This window comes from Patiria miniata, unplaced genomic scaffold, assembly GCF_015706575.1.
Source record: "Patiria miniata isolate m_02_andy unplaced genomic scaffold, ASM1570657v1 HiC_scaffold_17, whole genome shotgun sequence".
NCBI classification, from domain to species: Eukaryota; Metazoa; Echinodermata; class Asteroidea; order Valvatida; family Asterinidae; genus Patiria; species Patiria miniata.
In genome coordinates this window covers 13,148,970-13,170,356 of record NW_024037055.1, presented here as the reverse complement: position 1 = coordinate 13,170,356, position 21,387 = coordinate 13,148,970, and the positions used below count along the sequence as shown (strand labels likewise).

The 21,387-nt window shown below is 39.5% G+C and overlaps 1 protein-coding gene across 6 annotated transcripts in view; it reads right to left on the bottom strand.

The window, feature by feature from the left end:
- LOC119723891 (NLR family CARD domain-containing protein 4-like) overlaps nt 1–21,387 on the bottom strand; it is a 35,540-nt gene that overhangs the window by 8,581 nt on the left and 5,572 nt on the right. Inside the window, exons 2-5 of one of the 6 annotated variants that reach the window (XM_038194791.1) lie at nt 16,528–16,603; nt 7,312–7,826; nt 3,886–3,894; nt 419–520 (exon numbers count right to left, since the gene is read on the bottom strand). In XM_038194791.1, coding sequence (XP_038050719.1) covers nt 419–520; nt 3,886–3,894; nt 7,312–7,792 — 592 coding nt within the window. In that variant the 5' untranslated portion in view covers nt 7,793–7,826; nt 16,528–16,603. The other 5 variants (XM_038194789.1, XM_038194788.1, XM_038194794.1 and 2 more) reach the window with 5 other exon arrangements.

The window sequence follows — 21,387 nt, the reverse complement described above, 5'->3', positions numbered from 1 at the left end:
GTAAGCCCCGCCCACTGTGCACGTAGGCAATTAACATGTGCTCCTCGCCAATGCCACACTGCATGTTACAGCTGCACGCACATGCCCGTGCAAGTATGTTAGGCTTTTGTGCACTTATATGATGTCAGACATAAGTCACGGCTGTGATTGGTCAGAACATAATGGGGCGGGGCTAAATGGATTGGTCTATTAATGACAGATGATACATTTATTTTCATGAAAAACGTCTTATTTTCTCAAACTCATGGCATGCATGGGAAGCAAAAAGATGCTGTGCTTTAGCATACAGCAAATTAACAAGAACAAAACATTTTATTTCCATCATACAAGTGTGAGACTAGTATGTAAAGAATGTATACATTTACTACATGTACATGTATACATCTGGTTTGGTGTTGGTACATTCATTGATAATTACCTTGTGCACTTGAGGCCACATGCCGTGTTGGTGGTTGCTGTGATGTACTTGGTGGATTCTCTGATATGTCAACTGATGGATGACCAGAGTGGTGTGATGCATGTGCACCGGCACCACCTTCAATCAAATCAAATATGAGAAGGATAATTGTTTATTGCCGGAAAAGGAGATAGAAGCTCATAATCCTTTATCTGGGAATCATCCCTCCTAGTGGGAAGACAATAATCATAAACAAACCCTTTACACGAACCCTGCAGTTCAGTTTCAAGTGAAGGGATGTGAAATGTCAAAGTAACTGTGTCACACATTCACTGCACACAAAAAAGCACTGTGTGGAGAACAGTGAACAGAGACTGAATCTACATTTTTGCCCTAATTAAGATTAACCTCATGAAAGAATTGTGCTTGGATTTGAAGTGTTATCCAAACCCATAGATAAGATTACCACAAACGACTTTGAAGTGGTGTGCGCACTCTATCAGCCAATGTGCAGAAGACTAGGAGGGTCACTGTTTAAGTGGGAGGGCACTATTTATAAAGTAACGCATCTCTAGTTGAAGTCAACAGTTAAAAGCAGCACAAGGTCAAATCTACATGAAGTTTATACCAACTTATAGGGCCTATTGTCTAATATTTGGTGGGACCGGCAACATAGACAAACAGTGACCTTGGTATTTTTCTTGCTTACATGTAAATGCTCATGAATCAACACTGTTTGGATTCTGTTGCCACAATCGACAAAGGAATTGGAAGTTTAAGAAACCTCTTTCAAGCAAATACATTAAATTAGACTGCGGCAAAATATTATATATGCATGTCAAAAACAGGGTCCATCCCCCTCCCCCCTCCCCCCCCCCCCCCCCTCTCGTTAGGCAGGTTAGTTGGAATTATTATTTTTGATTGGAAATTGTTTTGTGATGATTAAATGGAGTATTACACCATGTGCATATTTTTTTGGGGGCCAAAAAATAGTTTTGAAAAAAACTATTTTTGGGGGGGTCAGGTCATAACAATGTGTCAGTTGGTAACCAGAATTAGAAGTCATTTTTCCAGCCCTATCCAGAAATAAGCAACGATTGAAGTAATAAGCTGAAGTCAATCGCAATGTACGAACCCACAACAAAATTTGCTTTGCCCAACAGCTCATGTTACCAACCGTGATTATTCATTTCCCCCCAAAAACAACCCATTATTCCATTCACTCATGCATAAATCAAGCTTTCAAGCAGACCCAGGAAAACATTAGAAGAAAAGTAGCATCAAAATTAAGGAAACCGAAACAGGGCAGAAACAGGACTTTGGAGGACAAAATCAGGACAAAGTAGGACTTTTGTGGGCTTTCAGGAGTAGTTTTCGTTGATACTCGCCCACGTCCACAGCATCATAAGCCTCATTTGGCATGTTCTGTACTCACAACACATGCGCTCCATCCTCAACTAAGCTCTTGTAAGTACAGTTGCAGTATTCCTGCGCCCAAGCCCTTCATTGTGTGATTTACATATGACAGTGTGTAACACCATTATGTTCAGTGAGATTTCATTTTTCGGAGTTGTGGGACATAAAAAAAGTGGGGAAAAGTAGGAATTTTTAAGAAAAAGTAGGGAAAAGTCGGAGAAAGGTAAAAAAAATAGGAAAAAATAGGAAAAATAGAAATACTTGACAGCCTGATAAATGCAAAAATAATGTGGGACTTAGGTCAAGCCTTTTTCAAATGTGGCACAAATATATAAGCCTAGTGGTCTGGAGCATTGAATTTGTAGTCTGTCTGGCCAGCATAGGGTCATGGTGCATGTGACCTTGAGCAAGGCGCTTTGTCACTCATTGTTTCACTCCACCCAGGAGTAGATGGGTACCTGTGAGGGCAGAGATGATTACTGTGTGAGGTTGATTACAGCCAAGAGCACCGAAATGGCTGCCTACCGGCCGTGTATGCTCCCCAGGGAGTTCAGAAGGTAATAATAATTGTAAAGCGATACCCCGTTTTAAAGCGCTATATAAATGCCTGTTATTATTTAAAAACTTAATCATTAAAAAAAAGTACAAGACTTAACCGCTACATAAAGCACCCTCCATTATGTCAACAATGATTTGGAACTGACAGTCTTTTGCGCCCATGTTTATGTCTCTCCCTCTCTCTCTCTCTCTCTCTCCCATAAAACGAAAAAAAATATATATATAGATATTGACATTTCATATCAAATTTCTTCCATCTTAACGAACAAGATTATTATTTACCAGGTCCCTCCAACAGGAAGGTGTAATTGATTGAACCAACATTTGAACCAACAATAACAGGGTTGTTGCTGCCACTGATTGTGCCGCTGTTTCCGATGGTTCCAGTTCGTTGTGGGGAATCTACAATCAGAAGCAGGAATAACACCATCGTTAAGAAAACGACAGACAAAATGATGTATGCATGTGCTTGATTCCATCTCTACTTGTCGTCTGTTCTTGGAAGACAAATGTGGTTTTTTTGCAATCTGACCGTTCATAGACAAAGAAGTACATGACATACCACACCAGGCTGTATCAAAAAATCTTCAGGTGAGGTGGGGAGGGGGAGGGTGGTAATTAAATGTATCTCCACTCCCCAGCAAGGTTATAAATTGACTACAAGCAACTACAGGGTGAGTCAAAAAAAGCGGAACCCAAACCCCCAAAATTATATTTCATATTTAAAAATATTTGTAGCACCAAAAATAATAATGACTGGAAAGCCAATTTCATAAACTACTTTTAGATGAAAAAAATACTGAAATTGCTCAATCTATTAAAAAAAATATCACCATTTAAACACAATGACCCAAAAACCTCTTTCTTCCAAAAATGTGATTTCAAGAATCGTCGTCAAAATTGTCTTCAAACATCACCAGCGATAAAACCTCAGTTTAAAAGTTAAAAATATTCAACAAAGTCCTTTTGAAGGCCCGTCTTTACAAAAAAAAAGAGTGGATTTTATAAATTATCAGATTGTTTGACTAACCAGGGTTGTTAATAAAGATATTGTGTACTGTAGTTGTTGACAGTTGTTGAAACAAGTATTCTGTGTTATTTTCTTTGTTGTTCCAAACAGTCAGCATACACAATAAACTGCTTTTTTGGACAAAACAGGTTAAAAGTCATTACGTTTAAATGGTGATATTCTTTGAACAGAGTGAGCAATTCCAGTAATTTTTTTTATCTAAAAGTAACTTATGAAATTGGCTTTCCAATCATTATTATGTTTGGTGCTACATATTTTTTTTAATGAAATATATTTTGAGGGGTTTGGGTTCCGCTTTTTTACTCACCCTGTACAAGTGTGAGTCTAGTCTGTAAGGAATGACTACATTTACATCTGGTTTGGAGTTGGTACATTCATTGATAATTACCTTGTGCACCTGAGGCCACATGCCGTGTTGGTGGTTGCTGTGATGTACTTGGTGGATTCTCTGATATGTCAACTGATGGAGAGTGGTGTGATGCATGTGCATCATCTTCAATCAATCAAATATGATAAAGACCATTGTTTATTGTCGAAAAAGGTAGACAAGCACATTATCATTTATTAGGGAATTGATCCTCCTCTTGGGAAGTCGACCCTTTAAAACCCTGAAAGTCAGTTTCAAGTGAAGGGATGTGAAGTGGAAAAGTAAGTGTGTCATATACATGCACACAAATATAATAGTCACTTCACAAAAACACAGCTCTGTGTCAACATCCATGAAGCGTGACAGAATCTACATTCTTGCCTAAAATAAGCTTCACCACACACAACAATTGCGCTGTAATTTGAAGTGTTATCCAAACCGACACAAAGCAAACAAATTTGAAGTAGGGGTGATAACTGTACCAGCCAAAGTGCAGAACTGACTAGGAGGGTTAATGCTTACAATTTGTACATGTATTTATTGAAATAACAATTTCATTTCGTTGCAGTAACACATCCCTAGATGAGGCAAATGGTTGGTAAAGCAACACAAGGTCTCTGCTTTGATGAACTGTACAAATTTGCAGTAAGTTGCCAACTGGCTAATATTCGATGGCAGCAACTACATCACTGTACATCAATGGGCGCAGACCTAGACCAAGCTCTAGACAGCTGATTCGGATGCAGCCTATGCTTCACAACACAAACACCAGACAAACTATTTGTCTTGTTTATGCTCATGATTCAACAATATTTAGGTCCTGCTCCCACTTTGACTTATTATCTTGAAAGCTTCATCAGAAACCTATTTCAATCAAACATGCAATAAATTACACTGATCCAGAAATAAGCAAATAGGAGTGGATGCATGAAAAGAGATTGTGTATCATTAACTATTTGTTGTCTTCTACCTCTTGATATCTGCTGCACTGACTACTGCAATTGATCGACTGCTGCAACTGGGATCATGTCCGGAAAATGGGAATAAAATGTCTCTTATAATACAACACCTGAATAAATCCCCTTCATCTGATTGGTGGGTTATTAATCACATGATTTATTGGATTAATCATCCCAACCCACACGGCCTGGCTACACCGCAAAAATAGAAGTTCAGTTCCACGGTCACACTATTGGTAGCGGTGTTACACGGCTCTGATGGCTCTAACAAATCAGATGACAAGGATTTATTCAGGCGTTGTATAAACAAATAATGAATGTTTCACATTCGTGCAACATAAAGAATAGTTTCATGAGGTGACAGATGGAATTATTCTTACCACTGTACTCATCATAACCATTATTTGTAAAAAAAAAAAAAAATGAAGTCAAGAAGTAAAGAAAGTGAATAGCCCCTTGCATGTCAATACAGTAATTTGTATCCTTTTTTTTTCTTCAAACTTACAAAAAGGTGTCATTTGATCTGAGAGAAGTCTGCTTTAGTTTGAAAAGGTAATTTTCGAATGCTAAAAAAATCGGGGGAACTGGCCTGAAATCGCCTCAGATTGCACCACAGAGCATCTAGAATCCAAAATTTTCTCGGGGCCCTTAAGCGGGCCCCGGACCCCATGCCGTAAGGGCTTCGTGCTCGCAGGAGTCCCCGCCGACCCCAGCGCCAACCTTTAATTTTCAAAGTTGGAAAACACTGATTGATTATTCCCCAAGTTTACCTGCACATACATGTAACAGTTTTTAATTCCTTGTTGTTTTCTTAGCTATAAAACATAAGTAGGTTTGGCACTTCACCGACATAAAAAAAACCCGGGCGCAACTTCTATCTAATGAATTTTTAGCTATATAAACACTTCTCTCTCTCAAAAAGGCAGTCTTACAAAATTAATCAAAAATCCCCATCTATCTGACTTGACATGTAACGTAATGGCTGCATTTATGATTACGCCCCCTCCCAAATAAACACGCTGCTTTCGTTACAAACAAAGTCGTCTGATTTTGTGCACGCCACGTGCAGCCAGCTAGCTCCTTATATATAATTATGTCGTGCGCATGAGATATTATTTCGTTTGCACAAGATAAAAAAAAATAATATTGAATGTCCCTTTAGGGGCTCCGTGCCTTTCATAGAAGAAAAACATTTTTTTATTCAATCTGACCATGGAGCTATAAAAAGGAGCTCCATGATCTGACCGATAATAGACAAAGAAGTACAAGAAATACCTACATCTACCGGTACATGCATATCAATCTCAAATCTTCGGGTGAGGTGTGGAGGGGGAGGGTGGTAAATGCTTCTCCACTAAAGGTTAAAAACCAACTGCAAGCAACTACAGGGTGAGTAAAAAAAAAGAAACCCAAATGGCGCCCCCTATTTTTTGAAGAAGTTGTGCATGTAGCACTTTCCAGATCTAGGCTATGAAAGCTAAATTACTAAGCTTCCTTTTAGGCAAAAAAAAAAGTCTCCGGTTTCTGGTATGGGGCTTGTCCAAAAAGTGGTGCGGCGAAACGGCTTTTCTTTTTTTTTACCCGACTTTTTGCTTCAAATGTTGGCTGATGACTGCAAATGGTGCCCGGCTAAACTTAGTGCAAATATATGGGAGTCCAGAGAGGCCACATAAAGCTTATTCTCGATCATAACCCCATTTAAAAACACGTTAAAATTGTGCACCAGCAGAATTCCAGTCAAACCAGTGAGTTTGGCGGTTTGAGACATCATCTTTCATTGAAAAAAAAAAATTTTCATTTTGCCGACGCGCATGGCTACGCGACGCGCGCATACCAGAAACCGGAGACTTTTTTTTTTGGCCTTGGTGAAAGACACATTCAAATCGCTCATGCATTTTTCCATTTATGGAATTTTGAAGACAACAAGGTTTTTTAACCTTGTCCACAAATCACATTTGGCATGTGATATTTCAGTATTAAAAATGAAACCATGTCGCATCCTGAAAATGATATCAGAATCATTAATCCCATAAGTCTCTGGGGTAGCCAAAAACAAGGCAGTGCAAAACAATAAACTATTGACAGTATAAAGCCTCTTATTTTAACCACTTCACGCCAGGTTTATTTTTGCCGAAAGTTTTGAAATTTTCAAAATGCAAAATTTGCCAGCCAACTTCTGATAAACATGTACATGTACAGCCAAACGCCACAAATACTGATTCGCAAAAGTGATTTGAACAGTATTTGTACGATATTTCTTGTCAATAACTCATACATGTATGTTTCAACACTAAATAAATGTTATGATTAGTGCCAGTTACCATGGTTATGAGAGTGTTCTGATGTGTTTAATTGATATGGGAATAGTTTTCATTTTGCTTAAATATCACCAACCTTTGTGATCTGTGGAAAAGCTTAAAAAATGGTGTTTGTCTTCAAAATTCCTATACCAGGGAAAAGTACAAGGGCAATTTGAATGGTCCTTTCACTAAATAAAAACTTAATAATTAGGTTTTCATATCCTAGATCTGGAAAGACACCATTTGGGTTTCTTTTTTTTACTCACCCTGTGATGCGTACTTACCTAATGCAGCAGGTACCTGAGCCTCCTGTTGCATAGTGGTAGGGGTATAAATCCGTTGGTAGGCTGCTGCAGATTGTTGCATCATGGGAAGGATGTCATCAGTCCGTTGGTAGGCTGCTGCAGATTGTTGCATCATGGGAAGGATGTCATCAGTCCATTGGTAGGCTGCTGCAGATTGTTGCATCATGGGAAGGATGTCATCAGTCCATTGGTAGGCTGCTGCAGATTGTGGCATCATGGAAGGGATGTCATCAGTCCATTGGTAGGCTGCTGCAGATTGTTGCATCGTGGTGGGGACATTAGTCCGTTGGTACGTTGCTTCATATTGTTGCATTGTGGTGGGGACATCAGTCCGTTGACAGGCTGCTTCAGATTGTTGCATCGTGGTAGGGACATCAGTTTCTTTGCTGGCTGCTGCAGATCGTTGCATGGTGGTAGGGTCATCAGGCCGTTGGCAGGCTGCTTCAGATTGTGCATCCATGGTTCTTTGGATCACCGGCCCACAATTGGAAGTCCTGTTTGTCAATGATTAAGGAAAAAACTGTGTCACGTTTCATTCTTTGGTGGATTAACTTTGGAATATTTTAACAGATTTGTGAACGCACCCATGACCACTGACAAGGCAAATGGCAGGGCAAGCCTATAGTCTGAGCATTTGGGACACTCAATAAACCTGATTGACATTCACATTGCACCATGGGTACAGAAAACAACCAACCAATACAGTTCATGCGTAAACCAATTGGGGCAGTGAGCCAGTCATGCTTTAAAGTATTTTAAAATTGATCATTTTATAATTCATCTATTAACAAATTAAAGCATGGATTATGAGAAACAATTTGTACATAAACTTGAAAAGTTTTCAAACTTTGAAAATAAAAGAAGAAATAATCTCAAAATTTATTTCCAGGTTCCAGTCATCGGGCTCAGAGGAACAACAAAATTGGTCACAGTAGAAGCATGGAGCTTGACAACTTGATTGGCCAGTATTGGCATTATATTCATGTTCATGGGTATGAAACACATGTCTCAAAAGGGATTCATGAAAATTCTCTTGATTCTGATAAGCTTAAAAAAATGTTTGTTTTTTGATAGGCTTAATTCGCATATGTTACACCCCAATTTGACTATTGGTCCCACTATATGTTGGGATAGTCCCAACCAGAGATGCTACAGGGTCTGCTTGAAAAAACAGGGAACAGGGTCTGATTGAAAAAACCTGGAACAGCTGCTTGAAAAAAAAACAGAATTCTTTTTGTTTGAAAAAGCCACTCCGACACAAAGTCTCTGTTGTCATCTTTCTCTGGTAGCTAAACCCAGTTCCATTTATTTTTTATTTTTGCTTCTGTGGCCTTTAACTTTAAGCTGTCGGTTCGTTCAATCACTTTGAATTTTTCCATATTCCTATTTTTTATTCGGCCTACCTGAATTTCCAACGTTTTCTAGACGAAACATGCACCATTCCACAACACTGTCAGTATACATGACCTTTGCACTACACAATACGCGTGACGAAAACATGGTTGGTACCCGGCATTTTTTGTATTCACATATATCACTGCAATTGGAAACCATCGATAACTGAAATGATAGACTTGATTTTGACGCGTGCGCCGTTGTATACTGAGGGCAAGTACGTTGGCCACCTGTATCGCATGCAGGCTCGGCAACAACAAAAGACTTGTTTTTAAGACTACCTGCCTTCAAAGAACAACGTTGTGCCATGCGTGCCCAAGGCCTGTACACAACTCGAGAGCGCTAACGAGGTAAAAATCAACGCATTTCCACAGTTTTTCTTTTTCCAGTGGTTTTTTTTAAGCCGGAAAAAAGAACAGATTGGAAAAAAGAACAGATTGGAAAAAAGAACAGATTAAAAAAAAGGAATTGCAGCTAAAACTTAATCTGTACCCATCATCGTAGTCTGAAAATTTGGGACTCTTAATACTGTGTATGATAATCCCAAATCTAAGGATAGTTTAACACAGTGCAGCTTAAGTTGGGACCATCCCAACATATGTACAGATTGTCCAAACTTCAGCTGCATTGGCCCACCCATCCTAGTCTGAAGATTTCATGGATTTGGGACTCTCAATACAGTGTATGATAATCCCAAACCTTAAGATAGTAGAAACACACATGTATGCAATACAAGAAAATAGACTGGCACACGGAACCAGTCCAACATCCCTTTAGTACTGCAGCTGCATCAATTAACTGTGTCAAAAGAAACATCTAGTACCTAGCGTCTCTGTTTCTACACATTTTCTCAAGTCAAGTAACCAGACTACTGAAGGGACACTCTTTCCAAAAATAAATGTACATGTACTTTAGAAATAAAAACAAGAAACAGTTTTGGGGTACCAGTTACGTGTACATGTACATGTATAAGGCCAAGTAGAACAACTGTGATTGGTTAGTGTTGGTGGGACCTGAACAATTGCTGTTACCATAATTTATTGTCCTTGACCAATGCACATGGCTCAATTGTGCTACATGTACCAAAGTAAACTTAGGAATGCCTTTATGTTGTGCAAACCTGACATAAAACAGAAACCGACCCGTCCCGAAATCGACTTCGGTTCGGATTTGGTCGGTCGTTTTTCCTATAATTTCAGTCAGGTCAGCTTGGCTTGGTTTTGGTTTGCCTTTACGATTTTTGGGTCAGGTCGGTTCGGTTAAGCCATCTTATGAGAAACCTGAAATAAGCCAGAAAAAACCTTAACAGTTTGGAAACTCAGAGGGTGTAACTGAAGACAAACACTGAAGAGTCTCACAGGCCGTGCTCCAGCCTGAAGGGCCTACATGACGCGTATTTTGAAGACTGCATGCCCTATGCCCTCATGCATTATTTCCTGCACGTCACATCAAGTACAAACATTTTTTCAAGACTTCGCAATGCCTGTACAATAAACTGACCAGTGTTATAAATAGTGTGACCGTGCAGTGGAACTAAATTTACCACTGAATTAAACTTCTGTTTTTGTGGAAGTGGCCAGTCTGTGGAGTGTGGATTGGGATGAATGTGATTATTACGACTGTGGTAATAAGGGAGTCCACCTGGGCTAGGAAAATATTGAAGCATTTCCTATTAAGAAAACAATTAGAATTTTTTCTAAAGTCAAGTGATGTCCAGGTATGGAAATTCTTTCTGAAGTCCGATTTTTGAATGATAAAAAACACCCTTGACTCTAATTTAGTAGAAACTATGAAAGACTGAGCTAAGAGTAGACTTTGTTTGTAGTTTATTTACGCGTTAGAAGCACACTCACCCTTACTAGCAATGCAAAAGAAGTATCTGCTTTCTCAGACGTCTACTTTGCATGTAATTTCCAAGCTTGTTTGCACACGTTTGTATCTAAATTCCAACATCGAAAAGATCACGCGCAATGTACACGTAAGGTCCAATGCTAGCACAAAAAAAGACCCCGTGAGTGGACGTGGCAGGTCTGGGTTGCCACGTGTGCCTTGACTAAAGATACACAAACGTGTGCAAATGAGCCTGGAAATTACACGAAAAGTAGACGTCTGAGCAAGCAGATACTTCTTTTCCATTGCATATTGCTAAAGAGAATGAAATAAACTACAAACAAAGTCTGAATGTGAAAATCCAATTATTACAAAGTCCTAAATGTTTGGGTATATTATGCGGGTGTGGCCTACATGTATATTGACGGAGGTAGTCCAGTAAATTGGCCACATTTATGGGGCTAAGCTAAAGCTGAGGGGCCTGTAACAACACGACCTCAATCCTGTCAGTAGCTCTTTCTTGGGGCCGGCCTAGCTTAAGTAACTCCAGCTGACATGCTCATCAGGAATTCACATGTAAAGCTGGAGACAAAACTACGTCGTAAATTTATGTGAGATTGTAAGAGACCCTAAAAAGATGGCCTCCACAAAATGGTTATTTTTTCCCCTTATTTTGTATTATCCCAACCCAGATTCCATTAAACATACGTCATAGTTTGCACTCAGTCATGTCAGTCATTCATGAAGCCAATGATTGACTTGAAACAGAATAGAAATTACTAAACTGAAAAATGTTGATGATTTCGGTGGCTTCTTCAGAAAAACTGTCCAGTGCCGCTGTACTGTCATGCACGGCTGTATTGTGTGCTTGTGCCGATCAGCCAATCAGATTATTCTTCGAACGTGTCGAATAATTGAGGAATAATCTGATTGGCTGATCGGCACAAGCACACAATAAACATGATAAACTACAACACAGCCATAACTGGACCCATGAACATGGCTATATATACATTTACAACACCTCCTGCTTGTTCTTTATCCTGGTTGGCTGAAAGGCGGTCACGTGTGATTCACTAAGATCTAGAGGCTAGTGTATGAAACTTGCGTCAGCGTGAACTAGACATGCTAGACGCGCTTGGAGACATCGCGCGTGCGTAATTTCCAGAGTATAAGCCTAGTGCATAGAGCTTTATTAAATTACAAGAGCGCTACATGTAACTCCTCATTCTTGCGCGTGGAGACGCTTTGAAGCCGCTCTGGGTGCAGACATTTTGATTTTATGTGCGTGTTTGTAGAACACAATCAAAATAGATGGATTGAATTTTAAAGTGTACTCTAAATGCAGCACGCAAGTAGAAGATACGCAAACAACTTAAGCACGTCATGGCGGTTCAAAAAGCGTCACGGCGAAAAGCATCTGCAACTGAGGGACGGGCACATACGGAAGACGGATAGTGCCACTCAATGAGTGTGAATATATTTTTTTGGTGCATGTGAAAATATTTTTTTGTACAGTCACTGCTACTTATATGTGGCGGCCGCCAGAAACTAAGTGGCGGCTGCCACATAAGTCGTCATAATAAGTCAGCCCCACCGGTCACCATATTGATGTATGTCATATGTACATGTAACAGACTGGCACAACTTTCCTTACTTGTACTGTGATCTCCACGGTACGCATGTAAAGCGTATGCATCGTTGGTAAAGAGATAACACAGTTCTGGAACAAATATAAGGCTGCGACCCAGGTATGTGATAGTACAAGTACCTCCCTCGTTATACGCACGCACAAACACGAGGGGAAATAGTAAAAACTTTCACATGGTTGAGTTGCTGGAATTGACCAATGAAATGCTGCAGTTACCTGATGAATATTTATGAGGTATAGTAATAAGGCCAAAAAAGAGAACAGTTCTGCTTCCCGTTACCTGACCGACCCTAGTTTTAGGCTGCGACCGTAAACATTTTATCGGCAATTCCAAAAAAAAAGAAAAAAGATTGAATAAATAAAAATATAATCTTGTTGTCTTTTCTGTCTTCACAAAATACCTCTCAACAACCCTTTTGCATCAAAAAATGCTTGTATCTATTTTTGTTTCCTTACTTACATTCAGGGGCGGCGGAACCGGGGGGGGGGGGGCCTGGGGGGGGGCATTTGCCCCCCCAGATTTTCCCAAGTGCCCCTTTTGCGGCCATAAATGTGCCCCCTCGAACAGTAAAGTGCCCCCTCAAGATACAACAAAAATGCCCTTAAAGTATCTTACTATTTCTTAGAAGTAACCATATCCCAATAATGGTATAGATATTTTTGATATAAATGAGGAATATGAAAACCAAGTCCGAAAACCCATACAATACGGCTTGAAAATGGGCACATAATGTATATTTAGCACATAATCATTGGTTTTGAAGAGTGTCCCCATGTTGAAAAATGATACCCCCCCCCCCCCCCACTATTTGATTTTACGGAGGACAAGTGCCCGGTGAAAAAAAACGTGTCGACATTTCAGCACGGGTTTCCAAGTGCACCTTTTTGGTGATGCCCCCCAGTTTCAAACCCGTTCCACCGCCGCTGCTTACATTTGCTTTTTTTTTCAAAAGAAACCTCCGTTATTTTTACAAATTCGCTTCGCGATATAACTTCTTTGCAATTCGATGTCACGGTGACTATGTATAATCATGTGGCGACGACTGGTTCCCGCCGCGCCGCGCAGGGCCAATTTAGAAGACATGATGAAAATGCGGTAACCAGTCCATAGCTATGCGACCAACAGCGCGCTTGCAGTGCAGGCCACTGCAGAGTTGTAATGACTCGAGTCAATGACTCGACTCGAGTCCGACTCGAGTCACATTTTTTGGTGACTCGACTCGACTCGAGTCCTGACAGGTAAATGACTCGACTCGACTCGAGTCACTGCGAGCAAATGACTCGACTCGACTCGAGTCCCTCATCAGAATGACTCGACTTGACTCGAGGAAGGCTAATAAGACTCGAGTCCCAAAAATAAAAGCAAAACTTACTTGCGAAAAATATTTGCAATGACTTACGCCGTGCCGTTCGCATTGCCAGTTTTTGTTCAGGTCACGTTATGTTCGCGAATTATGTACGTTCATATACAGCGGCCGTCTGTTTTCCTTCCTCCATAATGATACAACAAACATACACCGTGTCGCGGACTCCCACCTTGTGGTTCTATAGCATGTAATGCTAAACCCGGAACCAGACTTAAAACGCATTTCTCAATCCGTGGTTTCATCATTGGTTTCGGGCGATTTCTTATAAAGCTCTTGGTGGAACGCTGGCTAAATTTATGTCCCGATTTCACACAAAAAAAAAATGGATACGGATGGGACCACCTTTAAATAATCAGAAACAGTTTTGTATAATGTAATTAGGTTTTGACGTTGTCAACGATCAGCAAAATCTAGACCCGAAGCCAAAACAGTTGTAAGACCGAAGTTTCACATCTTCTTATCTGTGACGTGAGCTAGCAATGGAAACTGTTGGTTGGGTACCATACAGCATACTTTATGTCTTTGGATTTTTGTAATAGACTGGTGCCTTGTATTCTTTCTCTCTTGTGTTTGTTGTTTTTTATTGTAATTTATTATATAGTGTTCAAATATTTGTGACTCGAATTGACTCGAGCTAAATACTTGACTCGACTCGACTCGACTCGACCACACACTGTGACTCGACTCGACTCGACTCGACCTTGTTGACCTAATGACTCGACTCGACTCGAGTCACTTCTTTAAAATGACTCGACTCGACTCGAGTCACAAAAATCAGTGACTCGTTACAACTCTGGGCCACTGTCAACTGGTCGGATTCGACATCGTAAAAATGCCAAGAAAACACCGATGGAGAAAGAACATTTTTGCAAGTTAATTTACAGAATTGATCTAGGTTGTCTGTGTATGTATTTTCTGTGTTCAAGAGTTCATTTTGAGATCGCACTAATCGTACATGTATTTTGGAGTGATACATGCCGCGTGTTTCCCGAAATTTTTGACCGTAAAAACAGGTCTGTCGGCCCATGGTGCGCCGCTCGCCACACATCACACACCTCAGAGTTTTGGCCAGCTCCCCGCGTCTTGACTAGCGTTGTGCATATGGTGCGAACGACCTGAATTTTCCATTATTTTTTGGAATTATCGAACTTAAATATATTAACAATAATTAAAGGTAGGTTTTATTCACTTTTTGTCATTTCGTGTAGGCCTATAGCTTTCGAAGTGCAATGGAAATAGTTCAGGCTTAAACTTTGCACATAATTGCATACCCCATTCAATCTGCATAAAAAAAATTGGCAAATTTTTTTTTTTCGACCGACTGACCCTATTTTTGAAAGGCATGTAATCGAAAGCAGAACTATTATTTTTTTTTTTTTGCCTAATCATTATAACACATCTCTTGCTGGTTCTTTATCATGGATGGCTGAAACACAGCCATGTGTGGTTCACTAATATAGACTAGTGCATGAAATTTGCGTCAGCGGAACTAGACGCGCATCAAGACATCACGTATGCGTGATTTCCAGAGTATAGTGCCCGATAGGGCACCATATTCAAATGTTTTGACTGGTTACATTACCCTCTGTTTCAACTTCCACGTATTGCGTTTAATTGCTTATTGTTGAATTGCTTAGGAGTCAAATGAGACCGTAGGTTTGCATGGTGCGCATTGTGGACATGATCAATGAATGGGAGGTTTGCAGTAACACCATGGGAATGATATCTTTGTGAGTTGTGTGGTTCTGAAAAGAAGCAGTTGGTTTAACTCCGAGTGAGTTAATTGCAATAATACAGTTCAAATTAAAAACTCTTATTTTATATTTTGGACAGAGGTGTGTTATAAAACTCATGTGGCATAATTTGGTCACTCACTAGTGCATGTCAATGCCCCCTCGGGCCCGTGAGTGACCAGAAGAGGGTCCTATATCCCTCGGCCTTTGGATCACTCACAGTCCCTCGGATTGTACAGACGTGCACTAGTCATTGCCAGTCTATAGAGTACAATAGTGTGACCATGCAGTGGAACTTCTATTTACCACTGGATGAAACTTCTGTTTTTGTGGTGTGGCCAGGTCTTGGGTTGGGATGAAGTCATGTGATCAATGACCGCCAATCAGATGGTCAAAGGGGATTTGACGTTGTGTAATGACAGACATTTTATTCCCATTTTTCAGGCATGATACCTTTTGCAGAGCTCTGTCAATCAATGGTGACAGTCAGCTTTAAAGGTACTGGTACATGTACATGTAGCTCAATCTGGTGTTTCACGGTAATATGCGCCATCTTGCCCGCGGGGCAATTTTACACGCATTGCTTTGTACGTATCGTCAATGGAAAAGTTTGGTGCTTCCAAGTCATTATGCGTTCATTCTAGCAAACTATGTTCTTTTTGCCCCGCAAACAAGATGGCACATATTACTGTGAAACACCTTTAATATTGCAGCTATCCAAAAGGTAAACTGACAAAATTATTGATGAAAACCTTACTTGGTTTAAAGATAGCAAACTAGTGAAATTATTCTTTCTGGCATGCTGTCATTGTGAAGAAAACAATAAAAAAAAAATGATGCGTCAAGTGACGCAATTTTGGAAATTTCAGTTAGTAGTTGGTTCGTAATTTGGCAAATCCCTGAATAGGTGCACACACAAGAGTTGACACGAGGCACACGGGTGGGCGGTTGCTATTTATTCGTCAGCTCAGTACGTGACACTGCGTAGCTGCTATCGGCTGAATGAGAATGTGTCCTGGATGCTGATTTTGGGCGCAATTCAAAACATGACGTGGCCACTTTTGAATTGAAACTGAGATCCTAGAATTTTCTTTTCTTGGAATATGTAGTATTCACAGAGCTTCATCAGGATACATGTAGTTGTTAAACACCCGTCTTTAGAATTTGAGTACTTTTGTTGTTCAAAATAAAATGCAAAAGGACAAATGATCTACCCTACCTTTAATGCAACAGATACATGCATCTGGCTCTGGACACGTACCCATCAACAACCCAAAAGACTGCACAATCAATATCTACCAATCAAAAGAAAAGACAACAAATGATTAATGATACACAATCTACTTTGTAACGAGTAGGTATAAGTGGAGGGTACCAGACTCTGCCATAGGAGTGGGGGGCAGGTACCAGACTTTACCCCTCCCCAATGATTCCCCTCCCCCTCCCAACCCCCTCCCCACTTAGCCCCCGCCCCCTCCCAATGATTCCCCCTCCCCCAAAATCTCCCTACCCCAAATATATCCCCCTCCCAACATCTCAGTCTCGAAATCAGGCCAGGCTCTTCATATTTGGGTGCAGACCAGTAAATCGGTCTGAAATTGCCAAATCACGATTTGCATGCCCTCAAAATCTTCGGTATTTGAGCATGCTGTGGGCCATGAACTTGAGGGTTTGTAAAAAATATGGGTGGAAGCCGTGCACAGGACTGGGAGCTTGCAGTTCTGTGTAAAAAATGGCGATGGGCCTTAGGACTATTTTCAGGGGTGATCATCTTCAGATGGAAATTTCTCCTAAAAGTCATCAGTTGACCCCCCAAAAATTGAAAAGAAAATGAAAGATGATGAAATAAGCTTTAATTTGATGTGTGTCTCGAACACCTTGGAGAGTAGTGAGTATTTTTCCCGAATTTTTGAAGTGGGAGCATTTACCATTGGGGTCTATGGAAGTTTATTTACTGGTCTGCTACCATTTACAGTCACCCTCTTGGAGATCTCAACACAGACTCACAGCGACTGGTGCGCGAGTCTACAGTCACTTATAAATAAATAAACAAATAACGTTTTCTTAGGTTTACAAATCAAAGTTTGAAATTTATTAAAAACATGTTACTTTAACAACATATAATCTATAAACAGAGAAAATATTTTTAAAATCTACAAATTGTACAAAACATATAGAAAAGCACATTGCAGTGTGCTTATGACATCATCGTTATATTAAGACGAGGAGAACTCTTAGTACCCCTATGACATCATCGTTATATTAAGAGGAGAACTACCGATACCCTTATGACATCATAATTATATTTAGTGAGTAAGCGTTTTGGCCAATTTTTATATCATAGAGATACATCAAAATGGTACACTTTTAAGTAACTTTTTAAGAAATATATCAAGGTTTTTACACTTAAAAAATGGTATTAGCGGTACTTTGAAAAAATCTTGCTCGGGCGATAAACCCGACGCAAAGTTATAAAGCCGCCTAACCTCTTTTTCACAGGTTGCGATGGGTGGTCATCATGTGAAACATTTAGAAAAAAATAAGCATTTACACTCAATGTTTGATCAGAAACATCACATACACTAATGGATGGCTAGACTTTTAGTGATTGTGTAGTATAGGTTTTTATAGAAAACAAAATCAATATGAAAACCTACATTATTGCCAGACTTTAATGTTAAAAACAATTTACCTTTTGGCTGGTGACTGCAGGTTGAGCGTTGACATCCGTACCTATCGACATATCATGTTGAAATGACACGGAAATACTGAATTGCGAAAGAATTTCTGGAAATTTCCAAAGCTAAATTTAGTAGTGACATGTATAACTTTTCTATAAGCTATACAACCCGAGTACAATAGGCAGTCAAGGTCGGTTACCTTGCATATTTTTTTAACAGAACACAGTCATGAACTAGAACGGGGTCGCAAGTCTTTTGTGTGATGTGGCAGGTGAAGGCTATGACCGTGTCAGGTATGGAGCGCTGATGGTATGGATAGTATAAAATGAGCAAAAAGGTATGGAGCGCCAAAATGTCAATATCTCTCTCTCACCAGCCGGTGAGTCTGATTGCTTTAATATAAATCTAAAAGTCTGACCTCTTAAAAAAATTTAAAAAAAAAATTATATTGATATATATAAATGATGGATACGATTAGGCCAATCGTTAAGGGATTCTCTAGATGGAATAAAGCGACGCTGCGCGATTACGTCCAGCGATATAATATACCAGAAAATCAAAATGTTGCTCTTACGCGTAAAGTCTACATCAACGGGATAAAAAACTATGAAGCTCAATTTAAAAACTTGAGGAAAAAGACGCTTCATGAGCTCAAACAGATTGTAGATGATTACGATCTGGAAAATAACCCGTCGGGTTATAAAGGTCGATGTTTGAAAAAAGATTTACTCTCGGCGATTCAAAACTCTAGGCAACCCGAGGATTTTCAAGAGGCTGAGTTTAGAGCCACGAGGAGATTTAGAAACAACTTTAGAAACTGGGAACTGATTCCTAGACTTTTTAACGACGATTTAGTCAAGTTTTTTGATACGCACAAAGATCAAATTGTAAGTAAAATCAAGTCAGAATTGAGAGAGATAAGAGGTTTAAAAGTAGAGCTCACAATCAAAATAAAATACGAAAAAAAAAAAACTGGATGGTACGATCGAAACGATCGAAGCTACACATTTTACCGATCAGAGAGTCGTTTTAAATCAAAGTCAAATAAAACAGGTTTTAAAAGAAGACATCGACCAGATATTTAGAAAGGATGAAAGGTATACGAATCAAGGATCGGGTTGGGTTTTAAAAAAGATAATGGCGTTGTATATCAACATCAACAGGTTTAACCCCGTGAGGGGTAGTTCTTATATTGACCTACCAAAATGTATCAAACAGAAAACGGCGATGATTAACATTAAAAACAAAGACGACGAGTGTTTGAGATGGTGTTTGAGAGCTGCTCTTGGGTTGTATACGGATAAAGTAAAAAATAACATAAAAAACGATCCTAAATATAAAATTCATAAAGAAGAACCTGTTGTATACACCAAAGACGACGGACTCAAATTTAAAGGCGTAGACTTTCAAACACCGATCGACCAGATACCAAAGATAGAAAGACAAAATAATTTAACGATAAACGTATACGGTTATGAGGGGGAAATATATCCGTTATATGTGTCTAAAAACTACAAAGCAGAGTCACGACCTATTGATCTGTTTTTGTTTTCTGAGGGCGACAAGCATCACTATTGCTGGATAAATAATTTTTCGAGATTGATTTACAACGTTACAAAACATAAAAGTAAGAAATATTTTTTGTCGAAGGTGCCTGTGTCATTATAGAACGCAAGTAAAATTAGATAGACACATGACCGATGGTAATGGCATAGATACACATCCGTCAAAGATTGTATTTCCTACCGCTAAGCGAAAATATGTAAATAACGAGTGCATAGTTGACGAAAACGATGTGCCAATATTAGAATTTAAAAAATACAGGTTTAAACAAAAAGCACCGTTTGTAGTTTACGCCAACTTTGAATTGATATTAGAAAAAAACTCGGACGATAAAAAGAACAACACGCAAAAGACAAACATTCACAAAGCTAGCGGTTACTCGTTGGTAGTAGTTAGATGCGACGGCACCAATGCGTATCAAGAGACTTATAGAGGTAAAGATGCTGCATCAAAGTTTGTAAATAAAATGTTAAAAATACAAAGCGACATAAATTTCATATTTAAAAAACCCCAACCCATGAAATTTAACGAGCGAATAAAAAACATCATGAAAAGACAAACACATGTTGGATTTGCGAAAAACCAATTTATCTCAATTACTCGAGCAACTGTCAGTGCCAGAAACCCAAAAAACCAAAAACAGCAAAACAAATAAAAGAACATCAGTACGAAAATCGAGTCTTTATCGAGATTTATCGAGTCTAAATGTCTCGAATGCAAAAAGAAAATCAACAAATTTAGAAAGGTGAGAGATCACTGCCACGTCACGGGTAGATATAGAGGTGCCGCGCATGCCTTCTGCAATCTAAAATTACAAGTTAAACCAGGTTTTACCCCCATACCGGTCGTCTTTCACAATCTGCAAAATTACGACGCTCACTTGATCATGCAGAGTATTTCAGAGTACGATGACGAAAAGGAAATACAAGTTATCGCTAGAAATTCGGAAAAGTATATTTCGTTTTCGATCGGAAATATGCGATTTATAGACTCGTTTAATTTTATGGCGTCTTCGTTGGATAGATTATCTAAAGCTTGTCCAAGAGAGTCGTTTAAACTACTCAGAGAACATTTTAATCGTCAAAACATCGACTTGTTGTTACAAAAAGGAGTTTTTCCATATGAATACATGGACTCGTTTGACAGATTTCAAGAGACCAGCCTACCCCCCATCAAACAATTTTACAGCAGCCTAAAAGACAAAAATATATGGCGAGAGGACTACGACAGAGCTAAACTGACGTGGAATGAGTTTAAAGTTAAAAACATGGGGGAATATCACGATTTGTACGTCACTACCGATACGTTATTACTGGCATGCGTATTTGAAAACTTTAGGCAAACGTGCATTACAAACTACGCGTTAGATCCGGCTAATTACTACACAGCACCAGGATTGTCGTGGTATGCCTTGTTAAAACACTCGGAAGTTAAACTCGAATTATTGCAAGACATAGACAAAAATTTATTTTTTGAAAAGGCAAAAAGAGGTGGTATCTCGAGCGTGGGTGGTATGAGATACCACAAAGCCAACAACAAATACCTACCCGACCATAATCCAAACGAGCCGTCGAGTTACATCACCTACCTCGATGCAAACAATCTGTACGGCTGGGCCATGAGTCAATACCTGCCGTACAAAGACTTTAAATGGGCGTCTACAAAAACGTTTACTGAGTCCAAGACATTATCTCTCAGGAAAACATCAAACACCGGTTACTGCTTTGAAGTAGACCTCGATTACCCGGACAATCTCCACGACCTGCACAACGATTATCCCCTAGCGCCAGAAAATATCGTCATACCAAAAGAATGGATGTCTGATTATCAAAACG